Raw genomic sequence first — 15382 nt, 5'->3', positions numbered from 1 at the left:
AGCCCCCACCCTTGTAGATAGCAGTGCCCCCCTTTAGAGAGCAGCGTCCCCCTTTAGAGAGCAGCCCCCACCCTTGTAGACGGCTCACCTACAGCTGTCCTCTGTCGGGGCTGCCGCTCCGCTGCACAGTTCCAGCGTCCGCATCATGTAGTCCTATGGAGGACCATGTGACACACACGTCACTCTGCTTCCTCTGTAACGTTACGCCGGGCGCAGGGGAGGAGTGGAGTGACGTGTATGTCACATGCTCCTCCATAGGACAACGTGATGCGGACGCTAAAACTGTGCAGCGGAACGGCAGCCCCGACAGAGGACAGCTGCAGGTGAGCTGTCTACAAGGGTGGGGGCTGCGGTCTAAAGGGGGGGCCCTGCTGCCGCCACCGCAGGGACCCCCCTTTAGACCACAGCCCCCACCCGGCGCTGCGCTGATTGCACTAGGAGCAGGGCAGCGGCGGGGACATGTTGGGCGGCGGTGAATAAACGAATGAATGTAGCCTATATGCGGGAGATGTCGGCTTCATTCATTCACTGACGCCACTGACGGCAGACAACGAATTGGGCGATTAGTCGATAACAGGATTCGTCTACAATGAATCCTGTTATCGATTTTAATCGATTACATTGATTAATCGGTGCAGCCCTAGTTTCAATATGTGCTAGGCTACGGTTTTTGGGTACAGGAAAATAAACTGACGAAACCATACAGAATGCAAAACGGACACAACCTGATGCATCGTTTGGCATACTGTTTTGAATGGAGAGTCAATGCATACGGTTTTCAATACGGTTCCGTGCCGTTTTCAAATTGAAAATGTATATGGTAACTGTACTGCAAAAACGTGGTGTGAACTCTGCCTTAGCCGTGGGCCTCGCTCTTAGCCGTCGGCCTCGCTCTTAGCCGTGGGCATCGCTCTTAGCCGTGGGACAGCCATGGGCCTCCCTCTTAGCCATGGGCCTCCCTCTTAGCCATGGGCCTCCCTCTTAGCCATGGGCCTCCCTCTTAGCCATGGGCCTCCCTCTTAGCCATGGGCCTCCCTCTTAGCCATGGGCCTCCCTCTTAGCCATGGGCCTCCCTCTTAGCCATGGGCCTCGCTCTTAGCCATGGGCCTCGCTCTTAGCCATGGGCCTCGCTCTTAGCCATGGGCCTCGCTCTTAGCCATGGGCCTCGCTCTTAGCCATGGGCCTCGCTCTTAGCCATGGGCCTCGCTCTTAGCCATGGGCCTCGCTCTTAGCCATGGGCCTCGCTCTTAGCCATGGGCCTCGCTCTTAGCCATGGGCCTCGCTCTTAGCCATGGGCCTCGCTCTTAGCCATGGGCCTCGCTCTTAGCCATGGGCCTCGCTCTTAGCCATGGGCCTCGCTCTTAGCCATGGGCCTCGCTCTTAGCCATGGGACAGCCATGGGCCTCCCTCTTAGCCTTGGGCCTCGCTCTTAGCCATGGGCCTCGCTCTTAGCCATGGGACAGCCATGGGCCTCACTCTTAGCCATGGGACAGCCATGGGCCTCACTCTTGCCAGTTAGAATCCCAGTCAATCTTGGGCTACACTGCTCCTTTAGCTGTGTCATATGTTGCATTGTGTCCATTGCACAAAGGGTAAGTAGATATGGTTACATTGCTGCACACAAGTTGGAACAACCACAAATCCATCTCAGATGTGGGACTCTTAGAGTAGTATTTCCCAACCAGTGTTCCTCCAGCTGATGCAGAACTACAACCCCCAGCATTCTAGGAGCATACTTGTTTGGAGACGCTTCCTTAGGGATTACCTTTTTACATGCACAGAAATAGGAAATCTAAAGTAATAAATATCATTTAAAAGTAAAAATCCATCCACCCCTCCCAAAAATGTATAATTAAGTTTAATGAAATTAACCCCTTAAGGACACGCACCATAAATGTACGGCGCTGTATTGTGTCACTGTGCCGCGAAAACAGGTGGCTGTCAGCAGCCACAAACCTGCCGGTAATGGCAGACATCAGCGATTGCGCTGATGTATGCCATTAACCCCTCAGATGCCGTGATCAAAAGAGATCATGGCATCTGCGGAAATGCAGCACTTAAAAAGTCCAAAATGTCTGCTTTTTTGTCACATCAAACTGCAAAAAAATGTAATAAAGAGCGATCAAATAGTCACATATATGCAAACTACAGATCATGGCGCAAAAATTAGCCCTCACACATCCCTGAATACAGAAAAATAAGAAAGTTAGAGGATCGTCAAAATAGGGCAATTATAAACGGACTGATTTTGTAAAAAAATAAAATAAAAAATTGGAGATTTTTTAGCCGCACAATAATAGAAATGTATGTAACCATGGGTATCATTTCAATCATATTGACCCAGAGAATAAAGAAAACATGTCATGTTTACCGTAAAGTGTACACACAATTTTTTTGGGGGGGGTTTACCATACATTTTAAGGTAAAATGAGTGATGGTCATGCAAAAAATAAGCCCTCATATGGGTCTGTGAATAGAAATATAAAAGAGTTATGGATTTTAGAAGGCGAGGAAAAAACAAAAACAGAAAAATAAAATTGGCTGTGTCCTTGAGGTCAAAATGAGTCCTTAAGGGGTTAACAGTTTATATATATATATTTGTGGATTTAGTGACTTTCTCTCACTCAGTCCTTTCTCTTTTTTATTTCAGGCCTCAGAACAGCAGGCTGATGAAGGAGAGGTAAGTGCCTACCATGTCAGCCCCTACAGGGACGCGTCTTCTTGCCCCTCAGTGTGGTTTTAGTAAGCTGCCAGGTGTAACACATTCTACTATGTAGTGTCACGTTCTGCACGACCCTCTAAGCTGACACGTCTATTCTGTTTCCAATGTACACTCCAGATATGAGAAGTGAAACTCCTGATCTTAATGTACCACATCATCTATTCATGTAGTCAATAAGAAGCCTCAGTCCATACGCCCTATTAATATCATAGAGAGAGGTCTCCTGTATTAGCCTAAATGTACATAGTGTGGACCCAGAACATTTGTGTCGTCCATCAGGTTTACGTCTTAGACTCTGTTAGTGGTTTTATCATGTATCTTGGCAAGAGCACTACAGAATTAATAGTAGTACAGTACAGCTTTGGAGTATAATACAGGATATAACTCTGGATCAGTACAGGATAAGTAATGTAATGTATGTACACAGTGACCTCACCAGCAGAATAGTGAACACAGCTCTGGAGTATAATACAGGATATAACTCAGGATCAGTACAGGATAAGTAATGTAATGTATATACAGTAACCCCGCCAGCAGAATAGTGAGTACAGCTTTGGAGTATAATACAGGATATAACTCAGGATCAGTACAGGATAAGTAATGTAATGTATGTACACAGTGACCTCACCAGCAGAATAGTGAGTACAGCTCTGGAGTATAATACAGGATATAACTCAGGATCAGTACAGGATAAGTAATGTAATGATCTGTACACAGTGACCTCACCAGCAGAATAGTGAGTACAGCTCTGGAGTATAATACAGGATATAACTCAGGATCAGTACAGGATAAGTAATGTAATGATCTGTACACAGTGACCTCACCAGCAGAATAGTGAGTACAACTCTGGAGTATAATACAGGATATAACTCAGGATCAGTACAGGATAAGTAATGTAATGTAATGTATGTACACAGTGACCTCACCAGCAGAATAGTGAGTACAGCTCTGGAGTATAATACAGGATATAAATCAGGATCAGTACAGGATAAGTAATGTAATGTATGTACACAGTGACCTCACCAGCAGAATAGCGAGTACAGCTCTGGAGTATTATACAGGATATAACTCAGGATCAGTACAGGATAAGTAATGTAATGTATGTACACAGTGACCTCACCAGCAGAATAGTGAGTACAACTCTGGAGTATAATACAGGATATAACTCAGGATCAGTACAGGATAAGTAATGTAATGTATGTACACAGTGACCTCTCCAGCAGAATAGTAAGTACAGCTCTGGAGTATAATACAGGATATAACTCAGGATCAGTACAGGATAAGTAATGTAATGTATGTACACAGTGACCCCACCAGCAGAATAGTGAGTACAGCTCTGGGGTATAATACAGAATATAACTCAGGATCAGTACAGGATAAGTAAGGTAATGTATGTACACAGTTATCTCACCAGCAGAATAGTGAGTACAGCTCTGGAGTATAATACAGAATATAACTCAGGATCAGTACAGGATAAGTAATGTAATGTATGTACACAGTGACCTCACCAGCAGAATAGTGAGTACAGCTCTGGAGTATAATACTGGATATAACTCAGGATCAGTACAGGATAAGTAATGTAATGTATGTACACAGTGACCTCACCAGCAGAATAGTGAGTACAGCTCTGGAGTATAATACAGAATATAACTCAGGATCAGTACAGGATAGCTTTCTATTCAGGAGTTTGGGAAAGCTATCACCCAACTTTCTCAGATAAGCTACCACTCAAGGACTTCCTACCCTGTTTACAATAGATATTTCAGTTTAGTTGTTTTAGGTAACAATGCAAAAAATGAATCCTCTACGGGGAGCAGCGTGAGTTTTGTGCCAGCAATAGAATAAGGTCACGGATGTTTGTTTTAATAATTCTGCGTGATCTTAATGAGGTTTTGGCAGCCGCAGTGAAAGAACCTGTTATATAGAGGATGAGGAGACTCCAAGTAAACGGTTCTTGGCAGCGGTTCTCATCCTCCTTCACTAGGTCATTTTTGGGGAGGACATGTCCCCATGAGATCACAGCAGAAATGGCCGACAGTCACCCATGGTTGCTGGGATCTGTGGTTCCCCGTATAGGGAGAATTATTTGTTTCTTTATTACTTGGACATTACATGCCCCTCTTTTTAATTAATTACATCACCACGTTACAGTCTATGTATTTAATGTGATGTCTCTTTATACAGGACTTTGCGAAGGACAGATATGGGGTTTCTCCGATGATACAGTCTCAAGAGAAACCTGGTATGTATATTCAGAATTTAGATACAAATCTCCTCTTTCTGGTTTCTCCTTTGAAGGATTTACCTGCATAAAGCAGGGGTGCTGGCTACGTATTGTTCAGAATGTTAAAATATCACAGCAATAACACATGTGATATGTGAACCGCAATCGTAGGAAGTTTGGGGTGGGGGGCGAGAGGCCTAAATTGGATTTCTGTGATCAGAAAAAAAAAACGTTGCGTCCTCATGCAGTACAGTATTCCTCTACTTGCCGTTCTCCATCTATTGCAAAACTGCAGCTCCCAGCATACCCTGAGCCATTATCTCCAACATGTGGCTTTCCATTGTTGCAAAACTAAAACTCCCATAATGCCCTAATACCGTGATCCCCAACCTTGTGTCTCAAGCTGTTGCAAAACTACAACTTCCATAATGCCTTAAAGGGGTACTCCGCTGCTCAGTGTTTGGAACAAACTGTTCGGAACACTGGAGCCTGTGCCGGAAGCTTGTGACATCATAGCCACGCCCCCTCCCACAGCCGCCCCGCCCTTCCCATAGATATGCATTGAGGGGGCAGGGCTATGACATTGCGAGCTCCCGGCTCCAGCGTTCAGAACTGTTTGTTTCAGACACTGAGCAGCGGAGTGCCCCTTTAAGCATTGTATCCAAATCTGTGTATCTCTCTAGCTGCTGCAAAACTACAACCCCCAGCATACCTTCACAGCCAAAGACTGTCCTGGTATGCTTGGAGTTGTAGTTTTGCAACAGCTGGAGATACCCTGGTTGGGAAACACGGTTCCAGGTACTCCAAGTTTCCTTCCAGACTCCAAAAGCATACTGGTTAGTTTGTATATAGATTGTGAACCCCAATGGGGAAAGGGATTAATGTGAGCAATGTCAATCTTTGTACAGTGCTTAAAGAGTACCTCTCATGATCTTGTTACATTTTATAATCCTCCCAGTTCTCTGCCCCTATCATGATAAACCACCCCCTGCCTTTATTTTTATTATTTGTTACTTTTCTACCTTGATATTGCTCTGTATTTTCTGCTTAGCCTCAGGTTCAGGTTCACAGACTGGGAAGGGGCGTTCCCCAGCAGGTGTGACATCATCTGAAGCCACACAGGGGAGAACTTCCTCCCTCACTCTGCTACATACAGCCCAGAGCAGTTCAGTGTGTGGTGAGCTATGATTGGCTAAGTTTGCATCCCCCCCCCCCTCTCTCAGCATTTCCTGATTTTGGACTTCTGCCAGGTCAGCAGGAGTCCAAAGTCTGTGCAAGAGATGGGGGAAATGTGCTCTGTACAAGTAGGGAGACACCTAGTGGCAGCTTTTTTAAATGCAAATTAAACATAAAGTACATTAGAAAGATTTTTTTTATTTACCATAATGAGTGCAATAGCAAAAAATGAGTTTTAAAGGGGTACTGTGAATACTGCTGAATACTACAGAGGAAATTCTTCTTCCTTTTGGAACACAGAGCTCTCTGCTGACATCTCTGTCCATTTTAGGAACTGTCCAGAGCAGCATATGGGGATTTTCTCCTACTCTGGACAGTTCTTAAAATGGACAGAGATGTCAGCAGAGAGCACTGTGCTCTTGATGTCAGCAGAGAGCTCTGTGTTCCAAAAAGAAAATCATTTCCTCTGTAGTATTCAGCAGCTAATAAGTACTGGAAGGATTAAGTTTTTTTTAATAGAAGTAATTTACAAATCTGTTTAACTTTCTGGCACTGGTTGATAAAAAAAAAAAATTTTTATAAAATATGTTTTCCACCGGAGTACCCCTTTAATGAGAGTGCCCATTTAAGGATATGTTGGTTCTATATATGGTGATAAATATAAAAATAAAAGGTAAGTACTTCCTAAGTTATAGTCAAGCAGATGAGCCTCACCCTGTCGTCCTGCGCTTAGTATTACAGCACACGTCGTCGCCCCTTTAATACTTCGCTTAATACAAGCTCCTCAGGGCGTTTGTTTTATGGCGAAAATTTGCAAGTTACAAATTGTTTTAATGGATTCATAACTGAAAAGAGAAGGGAAATGGTAATGGACGGTTGATCGTTGATGTCGGTTCGGGAGGATTACATTTGCAAATAATTTCGTGTCCTTTTTATTATCAGCCGGGAGCTATTAGGGGGAATTCCATGCGCCATTTAGGAGTTATTACTATACGTGTCCCTGCAGGTAGCGTCACCTCAGACGGGTCTCACCTGTGCAGGTGCCGAGGAGGGAGTGAGAGATTTTAAGAAATGTGTTTTTACTAAACTGAGGCGCCTTCTGCAAAAATAAATAAATAAATAACAGCTCGACTGTACAGACCACAGAGCAACACAGGCAGATAGTCGTGTCAGAGATCAAAGTGAGGAAAATGAAGCGTTTAGCACCTCGGAGTGTGAGAATATGTATTGCTGCTCTTGGGTTTAGACCGTTTCTCACTGGAAATGCCAGGAAGTATACATCCGTGAATCACACCTTGTCACTTGAGAAACTACAACCCCCATCAGATCCTGAGATGCTATGACCCTCTATAGCAGTGGTCTCCAACCTGCGGACCTCCAGATGTTGCAAAACTACAACTCCCAGCATACGTTGGCTGTCCGGGTATGCTGGGAGTTGTAGTTTTGCAACATCTGGAGGTCCGCTGGTTGAAGACCACTGCTCTATTGCACTGGAGCCTAACCTGTGACTCTCCAGCTGTTGCAAAACTACAACCCCCATCAGTTTTGGAGATGCTATGACCCCCCCCCCATAGCACTGGACCCTAACCTGTGACTCTCCAGCTGTTGCAAAACTACAGCCACTATCAGTTTCCGAGATGCTATGACCCTCTATAGCAGTGGTCTTCAACCTGCGGACTTCCAGATGTTGGCCGATGGCTGTCCGGGCATGCTGGGAGTTGTAGTTTTGCAACATCTGGAGGTCCGCAGGTTGAAGACCACTACTCTATAGAACTGGAGCCTAACCTGTGACTCTCCATCTGTTACAAAACTACAACCCCCATCAGTTTCGGAGATGCTATGACCCCCCCCCCCCCCCCCCCCATAGCACTGGACCCTAACCTGTGACTCTCCAGCTGTGGCAAAACTACAACCCCCATCAGTTTCGGAGACGCTATGACCCCCCCCCCCCTATAGCACTGAACCCTAACCTGTGACTCTCCAGCTTTTGCAAAACTACAACCCCCATCAGTTTCGGAGATGCTATGAACCCCCTATAGCACTGGACCCTTTGACTCTCTAGGTGTTGCAAAACTTCAACCCCCATTAGTTGCTGAGATGCTTTGACCCCTTATAGCACTAGTCCCCAATCTGTGACTCTTCAGTGGCTACAAAACTACAACCCCCATCAGCTCTTGAGATGCTATGACCCCTTATAGCACTGGACCCCAACCTATGACTCTCCAGCTGTTACAGAGCTACATCTTAGACCCTAATACCTTATAACCCCTTTTTCATGCTCAAAACTCTGTAGCCCAGACTACAACTCCCACCGCTTTCTGACACCCTATAACACCTTAATGTGCTGCTCTCCTACCTGCAGCTCTCCAGCTGTTTCAAAACTACAACTCTCATCAGTTCCTGAGATGCTATGACCCCCTATTTCACAGGTCCTCTACTTGTGACTCTTCAACTTTTCCAAAGCTACAAGTCTCCTTTGTCCCATACTCAGGCCCAGGCTGCTGCAAACTACAACTCGGTTCCCAAATCGGTTCCCAAATATGGTTGTTTAGCTCTTGCAGAACTAAAACTGCCGTCCGTACCAACACCCTATGATCACTTAGTCTTGGTCCCCATTCTGTACGTCATTTGCTATTGCACAACTACAACTCCCATTAGGCGCCGACACCCTATAATACCTTAAAGGGGTACTCTGCTGCTTGCTGTGGAAAAAAAATCTTTAAAGCAAATGATGCCAGAAAGTTAAACAGATTTGTAAATTACTTCTATAAAAAAAATCTTATTCCTTCCAGTACTTATCAGCTGCTGTGTACCAGAGAGGAAGTTATTTTCTTTTTGAATTTCCTTTCTGTCTGACCACAGCGCTCTCTGCTGACACCTCTGTCCATGTCAGGAACTGTCCAGAGTAGAAGCAAACCTCTCTTGCTCTGGACAGTTCCTGACATGGACAGAGGTGTCAGCAGAGAGCACTGCGGTCAGACAGAAAAGAACTTCCTGTGGCGCATACAGCAGCTGATAAGTACTGGAAGGATTAAGATTTTTTAATTGAAGTAATTTACAAATCTGTTTAACTTTCTGGCACCAGTTGATTTAAAAGAAAATGTTTTCCAGTGGAGTACCCCTTTAAAGTACTGGTCTCCAACTTGTGTCTGTTGCCAAACAACAACTCTCATCTGTCCCCATCTCACTGTTTAAATTTTTATTTTATTTTTTTACCATTTAGCTTTTACAATACTACAACTCCCATCATACCATGTTATATATATATATATATATATATATATATATATACCCAATATCCGTTGCTGTGTTTTCTTTGGGCTGATTCTTACATAACAAGTTTTGCATAAAAAGCTCCGGAGGACAGATGTGATTCATTGTGTGACCCACATAGAGAACGTTGTGTGGGAGATAAATAGTAGTGCTGCAACCTCCACAATGTGGTCGTCTTCATATACTGAGAGGTGTAGGAACAGTCTCTCCTGTTTACTATCAGGGTTGGAAAAATATGATCCTGTGCATACGACACTTATTGTTGCTCCTCATTAACCTCCCTAACATTGGTTTGGTTTTTAACACTTTATCAGGTATTGTTGTAATAGAAGACCAGTGTTTCCCAACCAGTCTGCTTCCAGCTGCAAAACTACAACTCCCAGCATGGAATCCTGCCTATTAGTTAGAAGCCTACGGTAGTAAGGTCGTGAATCACCAAAATTAGGTAGAAGCCCCCCAGTTGTTAGGTAGAGAATCCTCCTTATTCGGTAGAAGCCCCCAGTAATTAGGTAGGATATTCCCTCTTTTAGGTAGAGTCTCCCAGGAGGTAGGTAAGCAACCCCTCCCTATTGGGTAGAACGCCCGGTAGGTAGGCTGGTAGGGAATCCCTACCTATTAGGTATCATCCTCTTTTAATTAGACTCCTGCATTAGGTGTGTATGGAAACCCCTTACACCCTCCCTCCATCCCATTGGGTAGCAGCCGCCAGTAGGTAGGGAATCTTCAACCCCCTATTAGGTAGAAGCTTTCAGTAGTTAGTTAGGAAATCCCTCATATTAGGTTGAAGCCCCCAGTAGTTAGGCACCCAGTTTGGGAAACACTGCTTTAAATGGGTATTCCGGGCAAAAACAGTGGGAGGGCCCGCTGCTGTGACCCCCGGTGATCTCCCTGGAGCACCCGCATTCTATGCTGAATCTCCAGTTTCGGAAACCTCCGTAACTGGGGACGTGACATCACGCCACGCCCCCTCCATTCATGTCTATGGGAGGGGGCGTGATGGCCGTCATGCCCCCTCCCATAGACATGAATGGAGGGGGCGTGGCGTAACGTCCCATCCCCGGAGGTTTCCGGAACTGGAGGTACAGCACCCGCATAGAATGCGGGTGCTGCAGGGAGATCACGGGTGTCTCAGCAGCGGGCCCCCCACGATCAGACATCTTATCCCCTCCTCTGGATAGGGGATAAAATGTTTTTGCCCGGAATACTCCTTTAAGTACAGTGCGGCCGCATTCTTTCTCATCCCCTAGCATTGCCATCCACCATACTGTAAAGTAACCGGCCCACTTTGGCTCTGGCTTGTCACAAATTAGACAACAGCGCAAAACTGATGGAGACTTGTAGGAGTGTCAGAAGCTTTATCTGTAGGGTGCACACATTTAGGCTGTTTTTACCTCTATATCTATTCGGAACCGTATGATCCTCCATTGTTTTATATGCGCCATCAATTCTCCCTCCTCAGGTTTCTTTATGGGTTCTGTAGACAGGGGCTAATGTTGTGCTGAATATCAGCCGTGTCAGCATCTGTAGATAAAACTTATGACACCCGTGATTTCTCTTTTTTTTTTCTCCTTCAGAGAGGGTTCTTGTGAGAGTGAAAGACCTGACGCCGCAAAAAGCCGATGAAACCGTCTGGATCCGCGCCAGGGTCCACACCAGCAGAGCGAAGGGTAAGAGCTCACATCCCCACCGTATAGCGGACATGTTTATAGGATTTTCTGATTCATATTTCCTTCTTTTTTGCAACTCATTAGAAAGGCCACCTTGACTATAAACTGATCATAAAATGTCCTAATGCAGGGACCCCCCCCCCCCCCAGGGATCAGCTGTAATCTGCCAATAAGGGAGCATTCACACTACAGAATTCCCAAGTAGAATTGTGCTTTGAAGTTCCACTGGGAAATTTTGGTGCAGCAGAGTCCTATTGCTGTAAATGGGGCTCCGCTGCACAATGCGCACTGCTGAATTTTAGCGGCTGAACCTTCCGCTACTGGAATTCTTCTGCCGAAAGAATGAACATGCTCGCTCTTGCTGCGGAATACATTGCCGTCTATGGGGACTGGTGATGTCCGTGTGGTCCTAGTGCTGATTGGTTCTCCTCCGGGCGGAGATTCCATAGTGTGAATGCTCCCTAAGGGCCCATGCATGCTGCAAAATTTCCAAGCGGACAAATTCTGGTGCAGCAGAGTCCACTTCACAGTGCACACTACAGAATTTCAGAGGCGGGGCATTCCTCCAGTGAAATTCCTTGGCCGAAAAACTAAGCATGTTCATTCTTTCAGAGGAGGAATTTCACAAGCGGATTCCGAAATTCCGTAGTGCGCACTGGGAAGCGGAATCCCATTGACAGCAAAATGACTTTGTCTATTGGGATTGGCAATGTCTGCGCGGTCCTAGCGACGACTGATTCAGTCACCACCGGCCGCCCTTAGAAATTCCCTAAGGCTATGTTCACACGCTGGAAATTTAGCAGAATTTTCCTCCTGGAAACACTGTCGGACATTCCGGAAATAGCATCATCTGCCGGCGCTAGGACCGCTCCATAGACAACAATGCATTTCCGAGCAGATTCCCACAAAAGAATTGACATGTTTATGTGCAGAGACCGGAATCAGAATTTACGCCACACAAATTCTGCTGGTCGTACGGTGCTGCAGAATCCCGTTGAAAACAAGGGGGCTCTGCTGCAACAGAATTTCCCAGCAGAATTTTTCCGACAGATTCCATTGTGTGGACATGGTCGTAGTATTAGTTACCCTGTAGTGCCTCCTCAGGGAAAATTAAAGGGGTATTTCGGCCAAAGACATCTTATGACAAGATGTCTGATCGCTAGGGGCCCACCGCGATCTCCGTGCAGCACCCAATACAGAGGTTTCCCAGACTGGAGCAACAGCCCCGCCTAGAATGCAGGTGTTGCACGGAGATCGCAGGGGGATCCCAGCGGCGGGTCCCCCACCATCAGACATCTTATCCCCTATCCTTTGGATAGGGGATAAGATGTCTTTGGCAGAAATACCCCTTTAAGCATTACACATTACCCCATTCAAACCAATGTGATGTCTGTGTTAATACAGGACAGGTCCTCCAAAACAAGAGACATGTCAAAAGTTTTAATCAGATGGGGCCTTAAAGGGATACTCCACTGGAATTTTTTTTTTTTATTTATATATATATATTTATATATATATATATATATATATATATATATATATATATATATATATATGTCCATTTTAGGAACTGTCCAGAGTACAAGCAAATCCCCATAACAAACCTATCCTGCTCCGGACAGTTCCTGACATGGACAGAGGTGTCAGCAGAGAGCACTGTGGTCAGACTGAAAGGAAATTGAAAAAGAAAAGAACTTCCTGTGGAGCAAATAGCAGCTGATAAGTAGTGGAAGGATTAAGATTTTTAAACAGAAGTCATTTACAAATCTGTTTAACTTTCTGGCACCAGATGATTTAAAAAAAATAAAATAAAAAAATGTTTTCCAGTTGAGTACCCCTTTAACCCTTTCATGACCCAGCTATTTTTTTTTCTTGCTCACGTTTTTTCCCTCCTTACCTTCTAAGACCCATAACTTTATTTTTCAACTGACAAAGTTGTATTAGCGCTTATTTTCTGTTCTGTTTAATTCTTTATTTTCATCATACAATGTATTACAAAGCCAGAAAATAATTATATGTAGGGCAAAATTAAAAATAATATGGGATTGCACAATTTTGTGTGGAAATAATTTTTTAGGAGTTCAAAATACGGTAAATCTGACATGCCGTCATTATTCCATGGATTAGTACGATTCCAATTATATCAAACTTAAATCATTTTTGTTTCATTTTATGGTAAAAAAAAAAAATTTTTTAAACTTTAAAGATAAAAAATAAACTTTGTTCATTACCAGGTTCTCACCCCTATATCTTTTTTTATTTTCCCACTGAGGAGCTGTGTTATTTTTATTTATTTATTTATTTTTTGCGCCATGAGCTGTAGCTTTTAACGGTACCACTTTTGTGTAGTTCTGGCTTTTTGATCACTTTTTATAAAATTTTTGGTGGATGTAATGTAACAAAAGAATCAGCAATTTTGGCGTTTGGAATTTTTTGCGTTTATGCCATTCATTGTGCAGGATCAGAAACATAATAGTTCGGACAAATACGCACGTGGTGATACCAAATATTTGTATTTTTTTATTTTATTATTTTTGTACAGTGTTTTATTTCAAAAATGGGAAACGAGGGGTGATTAGAATTTCGTATTAGGGGAGGGATTTTTTTATATTTTTTAAAACATTTTTTTACTTTTTTTTTTTTATACACTTTTTTTTTTCCTCAAAAGAAAAGAATTTCCTCTCTAGTATATAGCAGCTAATAAGTACTGGAAGGGTAAAGATTTTTTAATAGAAATCATTTACAAATCTGTTTAACTTTCTTGCACCATTTGATTTAAAAAAAAAAAAAAATAATAATAATAATAATAGAGATGAGCGAACTTACAGTAAATTCAATTCGTCACAAACTTCTCGGCTCGGCAGTTGATGACTTATCCTGCATAAATTAGTTCAGCTTTCCGGTGCTCCCGTGGGCTGGAAAAGGTGGATACAGTCCTAGGAGACTCTTTCCTAGGAATGTATCCACCTTTTCCAGCCCACCGGAGCACCTGAAGGCTGAACTAATTTATGCAGGAAAAGTCTTCAACTGCCGAGCCGAGAAGTTCGTGACGAATCGAATTTACTGTAAGTTCGCTCATCTCTAAATAATAATAATAATAATAATTTCCACTGAAGTACCCCTTTAAAATCTGTGTCTATGGGGCCATATTCCTTACATAGTCACAGAGCAGAGAAAGTGTGTGGTAAGTGATGGATTTTGACACATGCCTAGGACAGTGTTTCCCAACCAGTGTGCCTCCAGCTGTAGCAAAACTACAACTCCCAGCATGCCCGGACAGCCTTTGGCTGTCCGGGCATGCTGGGAGTTGTAGTTTTGCAACAGCTGAAGGCCCTCCTTTTGAGAAACGTTGGCCTAGAACATGTCACGTCTCCATGGCAACACAATTTTTCTGCTTTGATATTTGCTACAATTGCTACATCCTTTTAAATGTATCAGTCTAGGGTCCGTACTGTTAAACTCCCCAAGGATTGTCTAGACTTGTAGATGCAATTGTAGCAAACCCACAGCTGTATCTGTTTTTCGCCTCCAGCGCAATAGGTAATGCGGGATGATTGCGCACAGTGTTGCGTACATTTTTGTGTTATGTTGCTACAACAGGAAACCTTTTTTTTATTTTAATTTTTTATTTTTTTAATTGCTTGGTTAAACTTATCTTTAAATCATGACACGTAAGAAATGAAACCAAGGGCTAAAGGTTCTTTATTTCAGGTCAGTAGTTCCTATGTGGGAGTAGGATTCGGAATATTAACGGAGGTTCTCAGCCGTAAAGATGACGTCCCCCCCCCCCCCCCCCCACCCAATCTTTCGGCCACCCGGTCTGGGCTCTGCAGGCGTGGCGCACATTTCCCAAATGTCATGTTATTTTAGTCTTGCAAAGTAAACATTCTTACACTATACCAGGCCCGAAACCCATTGTGACACGAAAGGGTATATGCCATTAGTGATTGTCAGCTCCGCTGAGTGACTGCAGACAAACACGGGCACGCCGAGGAAACGGTGCCGCTCGTCTGCTGCTGCACCAGACAGGGCTGAAATGCCACTACTTTTTCTTTTTGGAGCATTTTTATGTAGATTTCCTCGTTTTGGAACCCCCTTTTTTTTTTTTCTTTTTTTTTTTTAAATAATCCCAAAAATTTTTTTTTTTTTTTATGAAATAATCCAAATTTTAACACATTTTTTTTAAATAATCCTAATAAAAAAAATGTAATTATGAAATAATCCAAATTTGAATAACATATTTATTTAATTTTTTTTTTTTAAATAATCCTAATTTAAATTATTATTTTTTTTTAATTCTTACTATTAGGCTTCTTTCAC

General features: G+C 43.6%; 1 protein-coding gene across 2 annotated transcripts in view; it reads left to right on the top strand.

The window, feature by feature from the left end:
- Nucleotides 1-15382, top strand: part of DARS1 (aspartyl-tRNA synthetase 1) — a 102694-nt gene that overhangs the window by 35952 nt on the left and 51360 nt on the right. For both annotated transcript variants that reach the window (XM_056533321.1, XM_056533320.1), the window contains exons 3-5: nucleotides 2651-2680; nucleotides 4907-4964; nucleotides 10970-11062. In XM_056533321.1, coding sequence (XP_056389296.1) covers nucleotides 2651-2680; nucleotides 4907-4964; nucleotides 10970-11062 — 181 coding nt within the window. The remainder of the gene's footprint in view (nucleotides 1-2650; nucleotides 2681-4906; nucleotides 4965-10969; nucleotides 11063-15382) is intronic.

Source organism: Hyla sarda, chromosome 8 (genome assembly GCF_029499605.1).
Source record: "Hyla sarda isolate aHylSar1 chromosome 8, aHylSar1.hap1, whole genome shotgun sequence".
NCBI lineage: Eukaryota > Metazoa > Chordata > Amphibia > Anura > Hylidae > Hyla > Hyla sarda.
The sequence above is the reverse complement of the archived record's forward strand: the minus strand, read 5'-3'. Positions and strand labels throughout refer to the sequence as shown.